General features: G+C 40.7%; 1 protein-coding gene across 1 annotated transcript in view; it reads left to right on the top strand.

Annotated features, from left to right (window-relative positions):
* The window catches only part of GLIS3 (GLIS family zinc finger 3), a gene marked incomplete at its 3' end in the record, with an annotated part of 181,826 nt that overhangs the window by 150,143 nt on the left and 8,930 nt on the right, over positions 1-22,753 (top strand). The window contains exons 6-7 of the mRNA XM_086629924.1: positions 6,190-6,331; positions 18,917-19,082. Of these exons, the coding sequence (XP_086486050.1) occupies positions 6,190-6,331; positions 18,917-19,082 (308 nt within the window). The remainder of the gene's footprint in view (positions 1-6,189; positions 6,332-18,916; positions 19,083-22,753) is intronic.

Here is a 22,753-nt window from a genome sequence, read left to right on the forward strand (position 1 = left end):
ACCAAACAAGCTTTTTTTATTTCAGAAAATGACCACTTACAGTACATGTCACTCAAACTGTACTTCCCTTCTTTAAAGTAAGATTCTCAGTTTGATTTTTTCATTCAAAGTTTCTTTTCAGATCTGTTCCAGCTGCAATTTTTCTCCTTAAAATGGTGTTCTTGATGTTCTATATAATTTCAATAAGGAGATAACCCAAACTCTCCCTCATGTTAGGATAATACCAATCAAAAGAAAACTGTGTTTTATATATAATAAAGGCAGAATTCATTTCCGTGTCATCAATATTAACGTAACAGTGTTCTCCTCTTGTAGTGTTGCTTCAAAATCAGAATGTCTTCTTGACTGGAAAGGTGCCAAAGTTAGCTGATTATGTAGATTGCAGGTCCTTTCCATTTTTAATGCAAGAAACTGAAAAATATTTTTGATATGTTTTCCTGATTTACTCTATGTCACAAAGATGGAAGCCATTTTTGTATTTCAACTCAAATGTTCGAAGTAAAATTTTGAGAGGAGCAATAATAACTATTTCTTGCATAGAACCTAACATCTCTACTGTGCAGATAGGCTAGTTTAATTTGATTTTTATTTTGTTTTCCGGGCCGAACATTTAATTGAAACAGAATGTAAGAGCAGATGAAAATAGGATGCAGAGGTATCTGAAAGCTGTGGTAGACGATTAGCAGAATAATAAATGCTACGACTCTCTAGGAATCCTGCCCAGATGACTCACTGGTAACAAAGGTTATTGAGGAATCCCTTCTGTCTGCATTGCTTCTTTGCCCCAAGATGTCTGGAGCCTCCAGAGGCGAGAATTAGGACACTTAGTAAGTGTAAACTTTTATTGTCTGTTGTCAAAAAGGTTTAGTACTGTGCAAGAACGCACTGGACCTTGAAGCTGATATTCATGAGCAAAGGGATGATCTAGCAAGCAAACCTATAATATGAGTGAACACTGTCACATAACGTGGCTTCATATTGAACTTGTAATTTTCTAGTGGTCTATGAATGTTATGTGTACTATCTATGTGTACTATGAATGTTATGATGCTAACCAGACATAATTTTACTCTAATTGTACCAGCAAATATTAAATTCTGGCTACAATATGTAGACAGGTCATGCTTCCCTCTCCCAAGGCCGACTTAACTTACAAATGATAAAAATAAGTGCAAGACTGATGGCTTATTCTCTACTTGACAAATAGCACTTAGTAAACTTAATATTTACATTATGTAAGTAACAGAAATTCCTCCTTAGCTTTATAATGAAAGCAAAAACACCTTTGTAAAGCATTACAGTTAGTGTAAAACAATTCCGCTCAATGGAACATAGCAGTATTTAGGGGTTTTTTTGCTGGTTTTAGACACAACAGATACAGATCTAACCTGCATCAAAATAAATGGACTGTAACCCATGTCTCCCTTATGTATGGAAATAATCTACTGGGTACACAGCATATATACAGTCCATTAAGCCTGCTTTCATGAAAGCAATTTAATTTAAATTAAATGCTGTGATTTGATGACACATAGCGTAATTGAATTACTAGAGGAGTCTAGACTTTGCTGAAGAATTATTAAGAGTTAATCTGAGCACATATAGGCAGGTTTTGAAGTTACTGAGATCCTATTTCATGTGTTTTGGAAACAAACTAATAATGTTTGAGAAATCCTCAACTACTTCTCTTCTGATTGAGTGTAATCATAAACACACATTCCTTATGTTTTCCTTGATGGTGTCTGATTTCTATTGAACAAGAATAATGCTGAAGAAACTAGCCAGATTGTACAAAAACATGCAGATCTCAGATAAAACACACATTGGTTAGAGAAATATAAAACAAATGATCTTTTCCTTTAAGGAGACATTTTCTCTGGAATTATCTTATGCATAAAATCAACAGCACAACTCTGCTCCTGGGCTCAAATATCATGACATTGAATTCTGAAGAATGTAGAATCTTACTCCCTTCTAATTTCTTCTGCTTATATTATTTAATCTTGGGTAATTATTTAATCATATCTAAATTGTTCAGGAGTAGAATTTCCATCCATTGTTCTGAAAGCTGATAAACATTAGTTGATTGTCACAGGAGTGAAATAATTGTAAATCATAATTGACAGTGATTTGTTTTGTGTACTAGAAAAAACTGCCACATTGTGTTAATGACAGTGTCTGATTTCCAAATACAAATCTTCAAAAGTCTGCCGTACAACTGAGCTGTTAAAATTGAAAATCGTAGAACAAGTATTTCATCCAGGGGAGTTATAAGTGAGCTGAGCAGTTGGTTTTTAACTTATACCTTGGTCAGCCATAAATTTAGACTATTTCCCAGCACACAGAAAATGTCTGTTGCTCAGCATTACAAAATTGTCAGTTACTGATTTCATCATTTAGCAGGGTAACTTTCTAACCTTATAGTTCTCAAAAATAGATTGACAAGTTTTCAATCCCAGTGTAGTGGTACTGGTGGTCAGCCGAGTGATTAGGAGGGAAGCAAAGTGATCGTGGGGAAAGCAAAGCATTGCAGCCAGAATGCTGGGAGATTTGTGCTGGGATATGATTCATACCGAAGTCAAAGAGAGTGTCAACTGTCTTTTACAACTAGTTGGTAAGTCTATAGTCTAGGCTGGAAAGGAAATGCATTGTCTTTAGAACAGAGCAAGAAACAGACCGCAGCAGTTAGATCTGGTCAATTATTATTTCTCCTTTATAGCTGTTTTAACTGAAAATAAAATATTTTGGATGCAATGAATGGTTGGTATATTTGCTTGTTTTTAAGATCATCTGCCTTTTCATTGTCGGTTCTGTGTTTCTTTACATACTCAGATTTTCCTGCTCTTGACAAAATGCAAAACATTGGTTTCAGTTAAAACTTTTTATTAGAAGTTTTCTGTAAAATATACAAAAATATTTGACTGAGATGGAGTGGTTTTTTACCATTAATGTCTTTACAGGTAAAAACAGTGTCTTGATCAGCCATATTTGAACCAAAGTCTGTTTTTTGCTGTCTATCTTGTTCAAAAAGGCCACAGCTTATGCCAGCCCTGTTAATCGTACAGAGGAAAGATCTGGAGAAACATTGTGCGGAGGATGAGCTTTGGATGGCAGAGGAAGGAGGACCCAGCAACCAAAACATGGTTACTGTCTTTTCAAGAGGAAAGAGTAATGGTGGGGAATGAAGTTTTTCAGAAGTTGTGTCCAGTTTGGGAAGCAGCTGTGATTTAGTGGCTGGTTCTGCTAAAGGAAGCTTACCCATGTCTGCTCCTGCTCTGCTAAGCGGTAGAGTAGAGAAGAGGTTCTCTGCCCCTTGCTCCCTACTCTTTCCAATGGTGCAACAGTAATTAATCTTAAAGAGCAACTTGCGTACATACCCTGAAGTAAAGGAGAGTAAGGTAATTCCCAGCACCTATTATCTGGTGAGGGTTTGTAGAAGGCCTGTGGTAGTAGTGCTTAGTGGCAATTTGAATTAGCATTGTATATCTGCAATTGCACAAATCAGTGTAATACTCACCTATTTCTCAGGATATTTCATTATCTTTATGTTAAATACATATATTGTCATTCTAAAATTACATATGATAGTTTACAATACATGTATGAGTGTGTATGTAAGTTTATAAAAATCTGTATTTCTAACCCTTGTGGTTGTAAATATGTGTCAATAATAACTCATGCATGGATTAAGAACTGTCTTCAGAAATCAGATCACAGATGTCTCCCTATGTTTGTTTCACTAGTTTTGGTTTTCTGTTCTTGATCTTGAGTTTTCCTGGTTTTTATAAGTATGGACTAGTGGGCAAGCCAGAAAATTAATGTCAGCAAAGGTTGTCAGAATAGATTTGTTCTCAGTACCAAAGGATTTGTAAATGCAAAACAGACCTCCTGGACAGTGCAAAATAGAAAAATGTGTAAAATAGGCTTCTGCTGTTATTTAATATTCATAACTAGTGCAGAAATACTTAGCTCTCATTTCCTTATTTTGCTCACTGTTTCATCCATACGAATGCTATCTGATCACAGAAAATTGATCAGTTTCTTACTCACAAAAAAATGTGCAAAGAAACAAACAACTTTACATAGGCGACCTCTGTAAATTTGTATTCTGTGTGATAGACTCCTGGTTTTTTTTTAATATTTATTTTCAAATTGGTTTCCATAGAAATGTATAGTCACGTAATGCTCATTAATAATGTGACTGATAAGAATTTGTATCTGGATATATCTGCCATTCAGTTTCACATGCATTTAATTTTGTGAAAAAGCCATGTTATTAGTGATAGCTGTAAAAACAGAATAATTACTGGATAATAACAGACAACTATACATGCTACACTGGAAGAAGCATTTGGATTTATAACAGATTGTAAATATAGATAATAAATGAAAAGCATTTGTCAGGATATTTCTCCTTTTCTCCCTTTTCTCCCTTTTTCTCTGTCCCTTCCCCTCCTCTCCTTCTCTCTCTCTGCACAATTCTAGAATAACAAGTTCTAGAATAACAAGTTCTAGAATAACAAATACACCCCACAAAGGTAGTGTACCTTCAGGCTTAATAATGACTCACTAAATTTTTAAGGGAAGGAATAATCTGCAGCATGCACAGTCTGTCAGTGCATAGGTATCACAGGCTGCCGAATATCTCTTATTACAGTCACCCTACCTCAAGTGCTTATGATGTACAAGACCAACTCTCCACTCTGTTGCAACGATTTAACACTAATCTGTATCATCAGAAATCGTTTGCATGGTTATCAGCATCTTGTGGCACAGTAAATGGGTCTTTCTACAGTGGCATTCAGAATCATTTCCTCTTACTCTTTTTTCTTCATTTCTGAGTGTAGGATGGACAGAAACGTCTCTTGTTTTAGCTCTTCCTGCCCTTAGGAGTTTGTTAGATGTGCTAGGTTATGTTCTAGTTACTCTTACCTGCTCACCTTTCGTGGCACCAAACAGAGGAGAAGCCTCGGTTGCATCTGTGAGATTTGCTTCTTGGGACTGAGATGCATGTGTGCAGCAAATCCTACTGCACTAGGTCAGATTTCTGTCCATCCTGCTGCGTAAACTATCTCTTCATCAGCATGGTTGACAGGACAGGATATTTATCTGCATCTCAGCCACTGCAGTGGCTCACATGCATATAAGCACAGAGTCTCCTTTTTCCTGCCTTAAAATGAATACACCAGCCTGTGAGTTGAGATGGCCGTAAGGAACAGGCAAATTTTCGTTGTATGTAACAGTAACATCAGGCAGGGGGTTGGCACAGGCATCAGTCACAGCAGCCTGAAGCAGCATCCATCTGCCAGAAGGCTCAGGATGCAGTCTGGGTTGGTTTTTTTTCAGTTGTATTTTTTTGTTGTTGTTTTGTATTAGAGCCTCAGGGTGAGACACTTCATCCAATTTCATCTGAAGGAAAACTCTTCTTATGAGTCTGTTTATTAATTGTTTGCAGAGTGAATTTTCTGCTGGATCAGCCAGATAAAACAGTCTTGCTGTTGATGGATCAGGTTCCAGGCAAGTGCCCATGCATGCAGCTGGGATTAGTGGCAGTGACAGACCAACTCACTTTCAGATCAGTTCAATCATAATGTGAAACAAATGCAGTCCAGGTCACTGTAACAATGTGGTCTCGAGACAGCTTTGGTCCATGTAACATGGCACTGCTTCCATCCAGACCATCTTGAATGATACCACTCCTGGGTGCTCGCTCCCAGTCCCTCTTTTCCACTGCCATGAGCACCTTTGCTTTTCTGGTCCTTAAATGAGCCAGTTCAGGGCAGGAAAATATTTGTGGTTTTTATGGTATCCCTCTGCTGATACAAGAGATGTCAGACATTTGGTAATTCTCCATCATCAATGAATCAGGACATTCTTCTCTCTTTTGCAGTGTATGAGAAGAGAACATACATAAGTCCATCTGTCCAAGGTCCTATCTGTACAAGTAGCCCTTCTCCTGAGTACAGTTTTGTTAAGCATCTGGAAGAGTTTCCTTCCTAAGATTCAAAAATGCCTGCTATAATGGAAGGATTTAAAAGAGAAGAATTCTGCTTGTGCTCCATTTCATTCTCTAACCCCTCAGCATTTCTTCAGTGTAATTTTTCAGTGGCTTAAGAATTTTTGTGATTTATTTCCTTTTTATTTGTCCGTGTTATAAAAATTTCTCCTTTTTTGTCTCTCATGTTTCAGTTGCGATTGAGCTCAGAGACTGGCCAGGACATCCTGAGTGACTGCCTCGCAATCCAGCCCCTCCAGCCAGCCCCATCACCATGTGATGCTGCAGATAATACCATGGGACACTCCCCAGGGCCTGCTCACGATATTTACCCAGGTATAGAAGAAGACAGATAAACAGCCTGCTATATTATTGCTCACTGAAGGTTAGGGATGATTTTGCAGAGTAGGATGTACTTGAAAATCCATTTCTATCTCATGAGAATGATAGAATCTGCAAAGTAATATAAAAAAGATAGATTTTGAAAATATTTTTTCACCTTTTTTGAAGGGAGGCAGGATAAACTGTCTTTTATCCATGAAAAGACTTACTGCAACAAAGAGTGGTATTTTTTTCTCTGTAAGGATTTTACTTCTGCTAGCAATTCACTTCTGCCATTCCTTGTACACATCTTGAATTTATTAAGCTTCATTTAAAATAAGTATTTTTTCTCTTCCTTATTCATGGATCACGTGTCAGTTTGCCAATAGATCTACATTAATGAACTTAAATGCTGCATTATGAGCTCTCGTATTATGACTATAAATAGGCCAACAAACATATTTACTCTATAAATGTGATAATCCTATTTTATTGTTTCAGTTAAGTATCTGAGATTTTAATATTAAAATATCTAACTCTGTCATACCTGGCTAAATCTACAATCGTTGTTCACATTTCAGCTGAATTTGAAACATTTGAGAAGTTAGGAGTGATAATACAGCTCAAAGCTCAAGACAACAATGGGCAGGATGTTAACATTTTTAATGCAATATTTAAGTAGTTGTAAAGACATTTGTTTTTAACTTTCAAGCAGAATGCATTACATCTTCTAGCAGTTCAACTTTTAATTGAGAACCACATGTAAGAAGTGAAAAGAATTGTCTGAATGTTATGTGCAGTACTGAAAATTACATTGTATGAAGTGGCCACTTCAATAAGTGGTTTTATTTTACTGAGAGGCTTGTAAACCTATCAATTCTATGATATGCTTTTGTCAAGGCTGTTGAGAGCTGCGCACTATTTGGTGATGTTTAGGTTTAATGACAAAAATCTGAAAGTTTAAAGCTGTGATTGACTGTATCCTAGTTTGTAAAATACTTGGCATTACTTTTATGCTGTTAACTTTTAAATGCCTTAGACTGAGGATAGGCTGAGTGCGGCATCTATTATTTGAAAGATAAAGGAAATTTCGTATTTTAAAGATCTGATTTTGGCCAGGGAACCTCTAGCAACATGGAGTTGGTTACAGTTGCATATTTTATATTGTATTTCAAGAGGGAGTTGGATAGTGAAGAATGTTGGGATTTAAAAAATGATTTACTGTCATTACCCAGAGTAATATGCAAAACTGAGAGAGAATCAAACACTCAGCTTTTCCTTTTCCTTCTAAGTGCCTAGATAGGGTGGAAGCTAGGTGGGGACAGTGTGTCAGATGAGCTAAGAACAGGTTTTCACAAATTGAGGATATTGTCACAGGAGATTACCACTGGAATCTGTTGAGCACTTAGCTCTTTTACTAGTCTAGCTTTCAGACTATGACGAAATGTCAAACTCTGGCTACTGGCTCAATCCAAACCTAGGCTGACAGCAGCTTGAACGAACTCGTCAGGATCCTAAGCCAAATAAAGCTATTGCCTCCAGTCAGCCCTTAGCTGGCAATTGTCTGCAGTCATGATGTCCCATAGACAGCTTTGGAGACTGTGGCATTGCTTCCCGTAATCTCATTCATGCCTTATCGTTCAATACTTGGGGTTTACAGCAGTACTTACTATGGATGGCCTTTGACATAATAGTTTATTTTGTTTTTTTCTTACTTGGCACTGCTTGCTATTGTGCAGCAGATTTTATGGTACTAATCAACAATTTTATCAGCATTAATTTCTCTGTAAGTAATAAACTGCTTTCCATTACAGATGCCCACAGCTACCTATAACTTGGCAAATTTCTCGTGGTTTTATCCACTTGTGTTGTTTCACATCAATTAACCAAGGGCATTATGTCAGGTATAGATGAATTCATGTCACTGCATTTTGACAACCACCCAATCCAGTTGAAGTGAATTGTTTCATTAGCTACTCGTCAGGGCTGCTCCATAATAATATACTGTGTGAATAAGTGAGATAACTGCCACAGAGAGGGAATTATTTTATTGAAATGGCAACATGAAAATTATTTGTGCTTCAAGGAGACAAAAGCAAAACACACAAAAGCTTAAATGTCCTGCCTTAAAGAGACTACCCTTCAGACTTTGAAAACAATATTTTTTCTCAATACAAGGACAAACTTTGAGACTTTTCTGAAAAATAAAATACATAACTTTTACAAAGAACTCTTAGAGACAGCATGTTAGCCGAAATGTATCTGTGCTACTTTTCAGGTAGAAACAGGAACAGATTTCCATTCTTCCAATGCCATTAAGTCAAACTTTTCTCATTTGAAAGTTACTTTTCATATCACTTGTGCACATTTAAAGCAAAGGTAGGTTTTCTCTTTTCCTAAGAAATCTACAGGATAAATGCTTGAAAACAAAATACTAAAAATATGTAAGAAATACAAAAGTAGACATCTAGATGCTAGTCTATTTCCACTTACCAACAATGCCTGTAGTGATCACCATTTCTCTGTACTTTAACAGTACAGGATCTGCAAACACAGGTATATTTTAATGAAGTGCAACAATAATCGTTTTGATTACGTATCTATTACTTAAAGTTAAAACTGCATAAATGTTTTTTTCTTATCTTGTGGCCTTTTTGACTTTATAAAAGAAATCCGAACTGAGTATAGCCTTGTTAATACAATGAGGTAACATAACAGATCCTTTGCTTAAAACTAAAGCAAAATTACATTTACAGGTCTAAAGTTAAGCAAGCACACATACTCTGCTAGGGCTAAACATGGTGGTGTTTTGTAAAACAGGAATTCAAAATCTATTTCTACTGAAGTGCGAAACTTCTGGTAGCAGCTAGAGTTTTGGATTTATTCGATTCGTGGAATGAAGATTGGAGCAATTCATTCTTAATAAGAACCTATGAATGATGTTTTTTCTACTATGAAATCGTATCAAACTACTTTGTATAGTGCAATCTAGAATCCCTAATACTGAAAGAACCGTAAATAGTGCAATACAAAAAAAAATTATTTTTACTGTGCTGTTTGGTTAAAATTTGACCATTTCGTATTTCAAAAACCAGAATGTGTCATTCATTTACAAAGAGTTACTGAATATCACACTCTCCTCTGCTCCAGAGAAAGCAAACAATATTACTAAAGCTTGTCAAGTGCATGATTTTCTTTGCAAGTTGGAAATTAAAAATTGCATCAGGAAAGTTACAGAAAGTTTTGCAATTCTAAGTGTATTTTAAATAATATCTTATGCTCCAGTACTGTGGAACTTTGACCTAACCACTTTTATGCCTGTTACTTAATATGTGCCTTACTTAAGTAACACTTTTCTTTCTGTGAGGTTTTGTTGGTTTTTTTTCCAATGAAATAGTACTGAGCTAGGTGCTCCACCCAGGTAATAAGAAAGAATTCCTTCCCAAAGGAGTTTAAAAAGGGAAAAAAAGAAGACCCAGGGAACTACAGGCCAGTCAGTCTCACCTCTGGGCCCAGCAAAACCATGGAACATATCCTTCTGGCAACTATGCTAAGGCACGTGGAAAATAAGGAGATGATTGGTGACAGCCAACATGTCTTCACTAAGGGCAAATCCTGCCTGACTAATTTGGTGACCTTCTATGATGAGGTTACAGCATTGATGGATCGGGGAAGAGCAACTGACGTCGCCTACCTGGACTTATCCGAAGCATTTGATACTGTCCCACATGACATCCTTGTCTCTAAACTGCAAATCATAGAATCATAGAATGGTTTGGGTTGGAAGGGACCTTAAAGATTATCCAGTTCCAACCCCCCTGCCATGAGCAGGGAAACCCTCCTCTACACCAGGTTGCCCAAAGCCTCATCCAACCTGGCCTTGAACACTTCCAGGGATGGGGCAGCCACAGCTTCCCTGGGCAACCTGTTACCCTGCCTCACCACCCTTGGAGTGAAACACTTCTTCCTTATATCCAATCTAAATCTCCCCTCTTTAAGTTTAAATCCATTGCCCCTTGTCCTATCACTACACGCCCTTGGAAAAAGTCCCTCTCCAGCTTTCCTGTAGGCCCCCTTTAAGTACTGAAAGGCTGCTATAAGATCACCCCGGAGCCTTCTCTTCTCCAGGCTGAACAGCCCCAACTCTCTCAGCCTGTCTTCATAGCAGAGGTGCTCCAGCCCTTGGATCATCTTTGTAGCCTCCTCTGGACCCACTCCAGTAGCTCCATGTCCTTCTTGTGTTGGGAACTCCAGAGCTGAACGCAGTATTCTGGGGGGGGTCTCACGAGAGCAGAGCAGAGGTGCAGAATCACTTCCCTTGACCTCCTGGCCACGCTGCTTTTGATGCAGCCCAGGACACGTTTGGCTTTCTGGGCTGCCAGCACACGGTGCCGGCTCATGTTGAGCTTCTCATCCACCAGCACTCGCAAGTCCTTCTCCTCAGGGCTGCTGTCAATCCATTCTCCACCCAGCCTGTACTTGTGCTTGGGATTGCCCCGACCCACGTGCAGGACCTTGCACCTGGCCTTTTTGAACTTCATTAGGTTCTCACAGGCCCCACCTCTCCAGCCTGTCAAGGTCCCTCTGGATGGCATCCCTTCCCTCCAGTGTGTCCACAACACCACAGAGCTTGGTGTCATCAGCAATCTTGCTGAGGGTGCACTCGATCCCACTGTCCATGTCACCAACAAAGATGTTAAATAGCATAAAAACCATTCTATTATTCTATGATTCTATATCTAAGATAATGTTATGGCAGTAGGTAGATACAACAGGCACGTAGAGGATAGAGGACTCATAGGAGAAATGAAAGAATTTTATTAAAGCAGTTGTCCTGGTGAGTGAGTTCCCTAACCATTAGGTACTACGCGCAGTGTGGGAGATGTCTGAGCTAAAAGCAGTCTGTTTGTTAAAGCTGACAGCCTTGGGAACTAGTTACAGCTCATTACTGGAAGAAAAAAAGAAGAACTGAGATATGAATGGTCACTGCAGTGAAAAACAAAGTTGTATTTGATGCATAGGGAATGGATGCAAAAGAGCAGGTGATGTAGAGTAACTAGCAATTAAGAAGATCTCTGTTGTTACCTTTTTGGCTGAATGGCATACATATCCAGAACTCCTACTAAATGTGATGTTCATTACCAGGTAGGACCATACACACATTACAAGGGGCTGAAAAGTGTTAATATTATTATCTTACCCATTTTAAGAAGGATAGTTTATTTCCCTTTAGACTTGTCCTTTTATTCACCTGTTTTACTTCTGAGTTTACAATTTCCCTTTTGAGAGCACTTAATAGTTCTCCAAAAATTGGTGTAGTGATTGGGTTCATATTGTGGAGAAGAGAGCATTTACTGATGAATTGGTTCAAACATTGTAAGCAGCAAGGCAACTTGCACCATTTATAGTTCCTGTCTTCATGGTAAGACAGAACTTCGGAAACGGCAGTTCACCGAAAGAGAACAATTTGCCTTGAAAGGCAGAGATGTAATGCGAAAATACCATGGCAGGAGCAACTTTAAATCCCAATCGGACCCCACTTTATTGCTTTAAGGATTTATTTCTTAATCTCAGAAACTACAGGAGTTTCCAGAATGTTCACCTTTCTGAACTAGTAATCGGTCCAGCTGCCTATCATTGCAAGTATCCCGGAACAAGACCAGAAAATGTTTATCATGTCCAGCTCAGAGAAGAGATCAAAGAATATTCAAAACTTAGAACCACATGTCTTTTCTTACTTATATTATAGGCTGTTTTGGGAATATCTTGGCTAGCAATTAGGAGGCTTTTACCAAGCACCATTTTACCGCTTCTATCAGAGGCCTGTAATTACCTGTAAACTAACTCTGATATTTTTATTCTGACACAGCTGGTAATTCTTCAGTGACTTTCTTAATTTTTCTCTCCTATTTTCTGAGCTGTGGAGTAGGGGAAAATATTCTTAGTAGATGGTGTGTTGTCTTAGGACAAGTTTTACGTGTGGAAGATCTTTACCACAAAACCACTTACTGTTCTAAACTTTTAGATTTCTAAATATTTGAAGTAAGGGATCTCAAAAGACAGAGATTGACTGAACAGGTCTCCAAATAATGAGACTGGATTGCTGCACAAAGTGCTTTCCTAGATTTGTTTTTTTCGTTCTGTCCAAATATCTTGAGTGGCTGGTCTTTGTAAACTCTCCAGCTTTCCAGATGTCTCCAATACTTGGATGTCTCCAGTATCTCTGATCTGCCTGCAGAACATCTGAGGAAGGATACAGAGACCATTGATGCAAATGGTCCATGGGACAGATGCACTTTGGAGACAGGCTTATCTTCATAATGTGATTTTGGCTTCTACTTCTTAATGCATTGTGGCTCCTAAGTTCCATGCACACTGGAGTCTTCGTATTTGCAGATGAGCTGGGCAGGATCAAGGCAACATGGGCAGAATCTTTTACATTTGCTGGGTTTGCCACTTATGGCTCAACATAGCACATGCCCACGTATTCCTGGCCACAAAATCCTGTAGGGAAGTATGGGCTCTCTAGAAGGTGATGTTTCCAAGTGCAAAAAGCATTTTAGATTTTTCCTTCCTTTGTATGCGGTTCACAAGGACCGCATACATATCCCTTATAGAAATGGAAGTTAAATATAGTAATTAAAAAAATTTCACTCTTGCAAATGTGTATATGTAATTTTAATTGATGGAGCTACAAAATGAAAGCTTCACACTGTCTTATTCCATATGGAAAGAATTCTCAGCCCTACTCCAAATTCATCCTGGCAATGATAAGAGGAGAGGCATTTTAGGGGCAGAAATAGATTGACAGAGTGCTGTTTTTATAGTAAGAAATCTAAGATAGTAAATTATACCATTGTTGGTAATTTGCAAAGGGGAGGGTGATTCTTCTGCATTTAAAAAATGTTCAATGAAATTACAGGTTTCTGGCTTCATTAAAAAAAACAGAACAGATTTTTTATTTTTAGGCTTTGGATTCTATAACTTTTTAAATGCTACTTTTCAGTCTTTTTTTTTTTTTAAAAAAGGAATCTTATTCAGAATCAGCTTTTTCTCCTCTAACCACCTAATTTGTTCTTATGCAGTATGAGAATGCATGTGAATTTAACTTCTCCTGGAGAAGCCTTTGCAGAGATATTCTCATGGAAAATTCTTATGTGTTGATAGATTGATTTGCGATGAGTGCAGAAATGAAAGCATGTCTTCTCCCTTTCTGTGCTGAAATTTTGTGACTGTAACCCAATCCAAGATTTACATTCAGGAGTAGCAGGTTGTATCCATCTTGTAAATCATGGTATAGCTTGGGCATTTTAAGGGACACAGAAGGGCAGCATCAGCATTTTTTTTTTCCCCAAATGTCTGAATCTTTTGACAATTCCGTTAAGTGTGTTAATTTATCTTGCATAGGTAGAGAGAAAAGCCTTGTTGTAGGAAACTTTCTTGTTGAATAATACATTTAATTCTGCCTCTTTCTGGATTGACCTACCTGGTGGTGGTATGTTGGAGTCAGTAAGCATGCTGGTTGCTGTGAACATTTGTTCGGTTTCATACCATTCAAATCAAGTGTTTCATGGGATCAGGCACCGAAAAGATATTCCTTTATGTAGGTATTTCCTGCCAGCACTTTGAGAAACCAACTCACATTTAACAGCTAAACCACTAGAAAAGCTTGCCACATGCACACACAGCTCCCAGTAAGAAGTGGTCAAGTTATCTAGTAGTTTCTTAAGTAGCATCCAAAGTTTTCTGTCAGCCTCTTAAGACTCGTTCTGCTAGGAAAATGACCTGTCACTGGCAATACTTGTTGACTGCTGTAAGTCTGTAGACTGCCAATGGCTGACAATGTTTCCCTTCAAGTGGTACTTACAAGATTCAGTTAGTAGCTTGCACTAATGTCGTGTCTAAATGGAAGGGCGTTTTAATAGCATTTCCCCTGGGAAACAGCTGCCAGCATTGTTATTTCACTTCATTGGGTGTCCGTGGAGGTGCTTTGAAAGTACAGTACCTCTATGCAGCAAGAGCCTGCACTGACGAAAGATGCGTTGCGCTGCCCGCAGTGTGATATGGTCTCTTGCACCATCCTTCACAGTGCTGCTCTTGGAGGCTTCATTGCAAGGCTCTGTGGAAGCCCAAGTGCACTCTTCTGTCATTAACATATCCTGTTGTCGTGGGTTAGGCTGACCCTCCCATGCAGCCGGTCGCTCCCCCTCCCCCACCCCCAGGAATGAGGGAGAGAATTAAAGGAGAAACGGAAAACCCGTGGGTTGAGATAAGAACGATTTAATACACATGATTTAATACACAGTGTAGGTGCTCACCACCCCCTCGTATGCAAAGCCCGTCTCGTCCCGAAGCTGCAATCCCGGATGAACGCGAGGCCCCGAAATAGAGAGGGGCAGAGAGAGAGAGAGTACTCTGAGAGTGGGAGTGCTGGGAGAGAGAGAAAAAAAAGAAAGAAAAACAATAGAGCAAAAAAACACAGCAAGCGCAAAAGAGCAAAAGCGCAAAAGCCAAAGCGCAAAAGCCCTTCTTCCCGGCTGCCCCTCACTTTTATACTGGGCATGACGCTGCATGATACGGAATACTAATGGGCCAGTTTGGCCCTCAATCTTAAGTTCCACCACAAATCACAAGGGGAATCGTGTCCCCCTTGTCCCAGCTATGCTCCCCCCTTATCCCGCCGTGCCTCTGCACTCCGGCACACTGAAAAGTCCTTGGAGTCTCACGTCCAACCACAAATATCAACTTGCTATCAGCATTCTTCTCAGAGCAAGCCTCTGAGTGAAACCAAAACACAGAGCTCTTCTAGCTGTTAAAAACTGTCCCAGCTAAAACTAGGACACCTGTGTATAGGAATATTGTTTTGCAGCTAATATGTATGCTTTTTGTTCCTTAAATATCCTGCCTGCCCCTCTAGTCCCTGCCTTAGTTAGCTCTTACTTTACTCTGTGTACTGTCTCTTCACTAGAAACAGAAAAAAGTACAAATTGCTGAGAAACCTAGCCAAAAGGTACTATAGCAGCAGATACTGCTATGATGGTGAACATTGAAGTGGACTTCAGGTTGCTCTAGTTCAGAGAAAGGACAGGTGGTTGCCCATGCCTGGCTGCAGATGAGCTTTTCCCAGGGACAGAGTCACCAGGTCTTGGGCAGTGCTGTGGGAACCTGCGCTACCACTGCAGCGTGGGCCAGCTGGAAATGTGCAAGCACAATGTAGAAAATACTTGCCTGGAATCTTTATAAAGGTAATGGCAGAGAACAACTATGACAGGGAAGAACAGCTCTTGCTACTTGATGCTGGAAGCCCAGTCACAGTTCAGCCTTTTAACTCCTGATCAACCACAGCCTTGAAGAAATGTGTTTAAAACTTTAAGGTCACAGTACTGGAAAACTAAGTCATTGTATTTTCTTACACATTTTAATGTTTATCTCATGGCAAAATGCAAGTTAATTTATTTTTGCAAGGAATAGTTTAAATAGTCTGCTTTTATTTAGATAATCGAGGTTTTCATTTGCAATATAACAATTTGTTAAATAGTCTATGTGCTTATTCGGCCAGAATGTGCATCTGGTTGTTTTTCAATATTTTCTTATTACATATGTTGCATGTAAGCATAAAATAATAAATTCAAAAGGTCGTTCCTTTGTTTTCCCTGCTGCATTTGTCTTGATGCTATTCGGAGAGACAAGTGTGGAGTGTTTTTTGGGGTGCACGAGCAAAGTGAAAAAGCAGCAAAAGCTACCTTCCTCTGTCTTAAGGGATTCTTTCTCAGCCCTTTCTTAGTGAGTTACTCTGCTGGCTTAAATGGTGTCTCATCTCCCTGTGGGATGTGCATCGTCTGTACCTCTCTTAAGGTTCGGATACTTTCTACTATCAGATGTCTGTTGTCTCTTGGGTTGTGATTAAGAGGCTTTGGTCCTTATAAGAACTAGCGAACAGCAGAGTCTAGCGCTGAGGGCAGCCATGGGCGTTTCTGTTGGTCCTTCTGGCCATGTGGTGGGACAGCCTCCGCTCCTCCAGCTTTGCTCACCAATGTGGCTTATGCCATTACCTCTGCAGCATCTATATTAGATGGTTTTATTCACAAAGTGGTTTCCTGTCTGTCGTCTTGCACTGTCATCTCCACCAGCTGAAAGATATCCAGGACTGCTCTTTAGTGAGGTGATGTGCGGAAACAGACTCCACAACTTGGAAAGTTGTAAAGTAGGTATGTTTATTGCAGCGCTGGGTGCACGGGGGATCGCTCCACCACAAACGTGCACACCCGCCGTAGCAGTTTTCTTGTATTTATACAGACATACTCATCATCCCCTCCCCGAAAAGGGCAGTCTCTCCCTGGAGATCATTTCCATAGCCCCCGCCTCAGGATCCGCCTCAGGCTCCTCCTTGACACGCCTCCTGGTGGTCGTGGGCAGGGGTCTTTGGGATGAAGGCTGTAGGTCTTCCTCGCTGTGTGTTTTCACTTCTTCCCTAAAACTCTTGTTTTGGCTGGGCCTGTAGAGCCAAACCGTTTCCCTGGCCTTGAGTGGACACCTGGCTGTCTCCTACTTGTTATTGCTTGAAGACAAATGTTAGTTCTCGTTAGTCCTTATCTCTCCTCTTTATCTGTTTTTCTCCCTATGGGTCACGAGTTACAACCTTGCCATCATTTATTTTGTCTCTCTTACCGGCCTTCTTTTCGGGTAGTTAGTGTTTCAAAGCAGGGATTAGTATTTGATAACTTCTAGCAATTCACAGAGCTATTTCACAGAGCTATGTATTTCCCAGAGTCTTATGCCTATTCTTATACCTATCCATAGAAATAATAGCTAATATAGTCTTATGTAGTCTTATGCCTACTCCTATACCTATCCCTGTATCAGAGGCTACAGCATAATCAAACTCCTGAGCCTTTCCTTAACTCTGCCTTAGCCTGGTGAATATCTATTGTGTCACAAAGACTGGCTTTGTGAGGATGAAGACAGGCTGAGAGAGTTGGGGCTGTTCAGCCTGGAGAAGAGAAGTCTCTGCAGTGATCTTCTAGCAGCCTTCCAGTACCTAAAGGGGGCCTACAGGAAAGCTGGAGAGGGACTTTTTCCAAGGGCGTGTAGTGACAGGACAAGGGGCAATGGATTTAAACTGAAAGAGGGGAGATTTAGGGTAGATATAAGAAAGAAATTGTTTACATTGAGGGTGGTGAGGCACTGGAACAGGTTGCCCAGAGAAGCTGTGCTGCCCCATCCCTGGAAGTGTTCAAGGCCAGGTTGGATGAGGCTTTGAGCAACCTGGTGTAGTGGAGGATTTCCCTGCCCATGGCAGGGGGGTTGGAACTAGATGACCTTTGATGTCCCTTCCAACCCAAACCATTCTATGATTCTATGATTCTATGAATAGAGGATATCCAGAAATAGGCTGAGGACTTGGGAGATGAGGTAGACTTCTCACCCTTTTGGTCTTGAGCCACAACATTCAAAATTGTGACCTGTGAAAGCATTTTCTTGAAGGTGGGTCCATGGTGGGGTTACTCCTAAAGTAGTGTTTGTTCTGCTAGGACTGCAGCATCCATGCAGGTGCTTTAGCCTAGAAAGTTCTTTTACCAGTGACAATGCCTTTTAGGGAACTGGTTTAAATTCTAGGATTTTATAAATAAATTTGAATCATTAGCTCCAATTCACCAATGTAATATAAGTTTTATAGGTAGAATTTTATTCTGTAAGCTAGGCCTATATATACTTTTTTATAAAGAGACTGGAAGAAATGACAACCAAAGAATGAGAGATCATTTCTGTGTCGTAGGCAGCCTATCTAATTCATTCTCAGGGTTCATAAAATACTTAAGAGCATGTATTTGGCTGCCGTTCAACATTGACATAAGCTACCTGACACAGATGTCAGTAAAAATAGTTGAGTAACTGGATTTTCAGAGAGATTTTTTAATCAGTGTCTTACCTTCTCACTGCCTGATTTAAAGAACTTCTGAAAATGAGGTGACAGGATTTTGAGTCAACTAATTAAGCCATTCAGACGGAATCATGTATTGCTTTTTGTTTAATCCTCCAGAACCTTTCCTTATTTGGAATGTATACAAGAGCAACCTCATTTCTGAAACTGTTAATGCTAGTTTAATATTTTTTTATACATTACTGGGGAGTTTAGGGGCAATAATAACAATTTTTGAGTTTGGATTCACCTCTTCAAAAGAATTTGAGATTTTTATGGGTGAGGGTAAAATGTATAAAGTATTTCACTATTGAAAAAGCTGTGCTTTCTCTTCACTAGCTCTAAAATTATATATTTTAGGAAGTATTTGCCACCTCTTTTACAGCTGGAAGCTGTAGAAGATTTATAGCCTTATTCAGGCAAAATTCCTGAGACAAAAAGCACAGCTATGTCATGCATGGTGTTATGGAAATGTCATTTGGGAGCAGCAAAGATTGTTTAGTTATTTTTTAGATGGGTTTTTTTCTTCCCTTCAGATAGAAAACACCACTTGAGGAAAAACAGGTAGTTGCTAAGAATTGGGACTATAGCTTTAGGGTAGATGTTCCCTGTTTGTATTTGGTTGGTTTTTGATGACATCACCTGCCTGATGAGGGTTATTTCTCTCCTTTTGCCTTCAGCAGCCGTGTTCCCCAGCACACAGACAAGTCGAAGTGGAGCAGCAGCAGCTGGGGCAGTGTCCTTGTCCCACCCCAGCAGCCACCCCTCCCCAGGACATAATGTACAGGGTAGTCCTCTCCGTCCTCCCACCCAGTTACCTCTTTTCTCAGCTCTGGACTCAGAGAGGTAAGACCAACTCCTGCTTTTCCCATGCTGATCCTGGGGCAGGGCTGCCTCAGAGCCACCGGGATGGGTGGAAACTGAATTGTCGATGTGCAGAAAGTCACTAGTGGGAGCCCCCGGGTAACAAGTGCTCTGGGTATAGGTTTACCAGGAGAAGGAGAGGTGAAAGGAACTCTGTTATCTCAGACTGGGCAGGGAGGTTTTCCATTCATCTCTGTTTCAGGGATTTCTCCAGTCCCCTCTAGATCTCCACCAGTGGCCTGAGCAAGGAAAGTCATACTGGCTGGGACACTGAACTGCAGAGGACCTCAGCTTTATCTTAGAGAACAGGGGCCCTGAGATTCATGTTTCTGATTACTTGTGGTAGTAGAGTCATATTCTGTCAATATTCTCTCAGTATTAGTATTTCTGCAGGAACTTCTTGTTGGTTTGTGTTTTTTTCTCTTGGCATTTGTCGTGGTTTTTTTTGGACTGAGGGTCGAGACAAGAACCGAGAGGGAGCACCCACCAACCATGGCCCCGGGCAAAACATGACTGAGGCTTTCTTCATAAAACAAAACAATTTATTAACAGTTACTTAAGAGGAGACATAAGGGAACGAAACCAGTTACTTGAGAGGAGAAAAGAGAAAACAAGGCCAGATCTTAAAACAACACCTCCCCACCCCGTTTCCTTTCGTTCCTGGCTCAACCTCCCCCCCGGCGGTGCAGGGGGACAGGGAATGGGGGAGTGCAGGTCAGTTCATCCATGTTGTTACTGCCGCTCCTTTCTTAAAGGAGGAGGAGTCTTTACACCATTTTTTCCCTTGCTTCGGTGGATCCCCTACTCATGAAGAAAAAAGTCCCCAAACTTTTCCAACGTGAGTCCTGCCCGCAGGATTGCAATCCTTCCCCAAGGATTGTACCAGTTCAGGCTTTACCAGTCTTGGCCTCTTAGGGAGCTGCTGCCACTCGCGTCGGCGTGGGTCATCCCACGGTCTCCAGATGCCTCCACGACTTCGTCGTGCATTCCATGCCCCATTATTAACAGTACCTGGTCGCGCATCCCCTACTCCATGACCTCTCCTAGGCTCAGGCATCTCTTTTCCGACGTGGGTTTCTCCATGGGCCACGAGTGGGTCTCTGCTCCTCCGAGTACACCCTGGCTGCAGGGGGGCCGCCTGCCATCTCACACCGATTTGCAAGGGAAGCCTCAGCTCCAGTACACCTCCTCCTGCTCCATCCTTAACTGACCTGGTTGTTTTCTCTTAGATCTTAATCTCCTCTAGAGGAGCTCGGCCCGGCGGGCACCCCGGGAGCGGGGCGCTTCCTGAGCCCCCATACAGCTCCCCCGGCGCCATCTTGAGCACATGGCGCCGGCCCGGGCCCGGGCAGCCGCCCGGCCGGGAGCCAGGAGCGAGGGCAGCGCCCTCCTGCTCTCTCCTCGCTCCTGAGCAAAAAGCCCTTTCCTGCCCCTTTGTCCCAACTTAAATAGGGCAATTCGCAGAGGCGCCGATTTGGCTCAACCCCCCCCCGGGGGGGATGGGACTCAGATCTGGTGGCACAGGGAGCAAATCCCCTCCCCTGCCACCAGAACACCCCCCCATACATCAAACTATCACAGCATTTTATTAAGACCAATAGATAATGAAAGAATTTTTAATTCACTGGTTTGAGAGCTTGATTTATAGTCAGGATTTATTTTATGCTGGCTAGGTACAAACTCTTTGACCTTTACTGTTTCCATGATTTTAGATACTTTAGTGATATGAAAGCAGATTCCTTAGAAGTGGTATAATTTTCATGTTTAGACATTCTCTAAATTATTTTCAGCAATCTTTCCTGTTATTTATATAGTGTATGGTGTTACAGATTTCCACTTAGTTCATTGAACCAGAAGTCTACCATGTCACAAGACTGAAGAGGTAAATAGTTTTTTGGTGGAAAAGTCAGGAAGATAAACCATTGCACAGACCACTGAGTTCTTCTACGATGCGTATTTGGATACTTAAACATTATTTCATTGGTCTCCTTATATTTCAGTGCTCTAAATGATAAATTGCTGTATTTCATTAGTGTATTTCAAAGTGTTTAATTTTCTTGAGTGACCGAATGCCGGTTATTCAGAGAGCACAAAGTGTCCAATTATAAACCTGAAAAGAACATTCACTAGATTGTCATTACTGATAAATGAGCATAATTTCTCTGGAGGAAAGCAGTACTCACTCTGTCTTGTATCAGGAAGATGGAAGAACGTGATGGCTCACGTTGTTGACAACAGGTGAAAGTACTTTTTGATTTCCGACTACACGTGTGAATTCAGCCAGTTCTGGAGCTTTCTGAAGTTGCTAGGCTTTTTGTACGCCCGCCTGAGATGAAACAGGCTGATTAATGATCACTGGTGCTTGTCTAGGGGTTCAGTCCTTCCCCTCCACTCCTGGCCACAGGGTCTTGACCTTTCTCCCTCACCCTGGCTCTGACCCTCTGTGCAAGCTCTGGGCCTGCCCGTGCTCTCTTGCCTGACCCAGAAGCCTTTCCTTCCCAGTATAGTTTTTCTCTCCAGTGCATGAACTGTCAAACATCCGTATCTAACAATCGCCAGAGTACAAGATGACAGGCAGGGACAGATCAATAGTTATTACAGGTATAAATTTCATGATAAAAGACAGTGATGTTCTCAGTAGCCCATTTCTGAGGCAGTTACTGGTGTAGGACCATTTAAAGTATGACTTAACTCATTAAGTCCTTGAACGCGTTACAGACCTCAGGATACTACAATACTCTACGGAGAAACAATAATAAAAAGCTAGTGTGATATACTCCTTTCTCATGCATTAACTGTATACATTCTCTTATAAATGCTTTAAGTGCTAATTCCCATATGTGGAGCTACTTTACATTAAAACAAAGGTACCAGTACCTTCATTTAGGTAGTGTGACAAATGGCAATTTAATTTCAGAAAAGAAAAAAGGTATTACAGCAGTGTTGGTTTGATAACAGAATATGTAGTACAAATGAAGGCAAATGTTTAATTGCCTTCATTTAAAGGCAATTCTGCATAATTGCAGAATCTGCATCTTGAATCTAATACAGTCTTCTTGCCTAAGGGCCCTGGAAGTAGGCTGTCATTTGCACCTCTTCATGGATGTGATGTGAAATGTGAACTGAACAAACCAACAGTTCAGTATACAAAGTGTCAGAGATAGTGTCTTTGAAAGATGTGAATCACCCTATTTACCCCAATCTCCTTCTTGAGGGGACTGTAGGATTTAGGGGTGCAAGCAGGGCCTTTGTTCCCCTCATGCTGTGCAGTTCCTGATGCGATGTGCATGCCTGGGGTCGTTCCAAAACTAGGACTGGCTGACCTGCACTTGCCCCTGCAGTAGCCTGCATTTGTTGGACCGGAGCCGATCCAAGCTAGCTGGGCTGCTTTGGCGACTTGGGGCCGGTCGTGTGCACCTTCCATTTTGGACAGCACGCTGAGGTTTGTGAGTGACAGAAGCAGAAGGAAATAAGTCCTTCCCTACATCTCCAGGTACTGTGGGGTAGAGAAATAATTAGAGGGCTTCTTTAGCATCTTTCTCCACCTAGGTGATGGGAGAGAGAGCGTGGGCTTGAGTAAGCCTTATTAATGTGAGAAACTGAACCGAATGTGGGACACATTTTACATCATTGCTTTCATTTGGTATACAAAA

Source organism: Tauraco erythrolophus, chromosome Z, assembly GCF_009769465.1.
Source record: "Tauraco erythrolophus isolate bTauEry1 chromosome Z, bTauEry1.pri, whole genome shotgun sequence".
NCBI classification, from domain to species: domain Eukaryota; kingdom Metazoa; phylum Chordata; class Aves; order Musophagiformes; family Musophagidae; genus Tauraco; species Tauraco erythrolophus.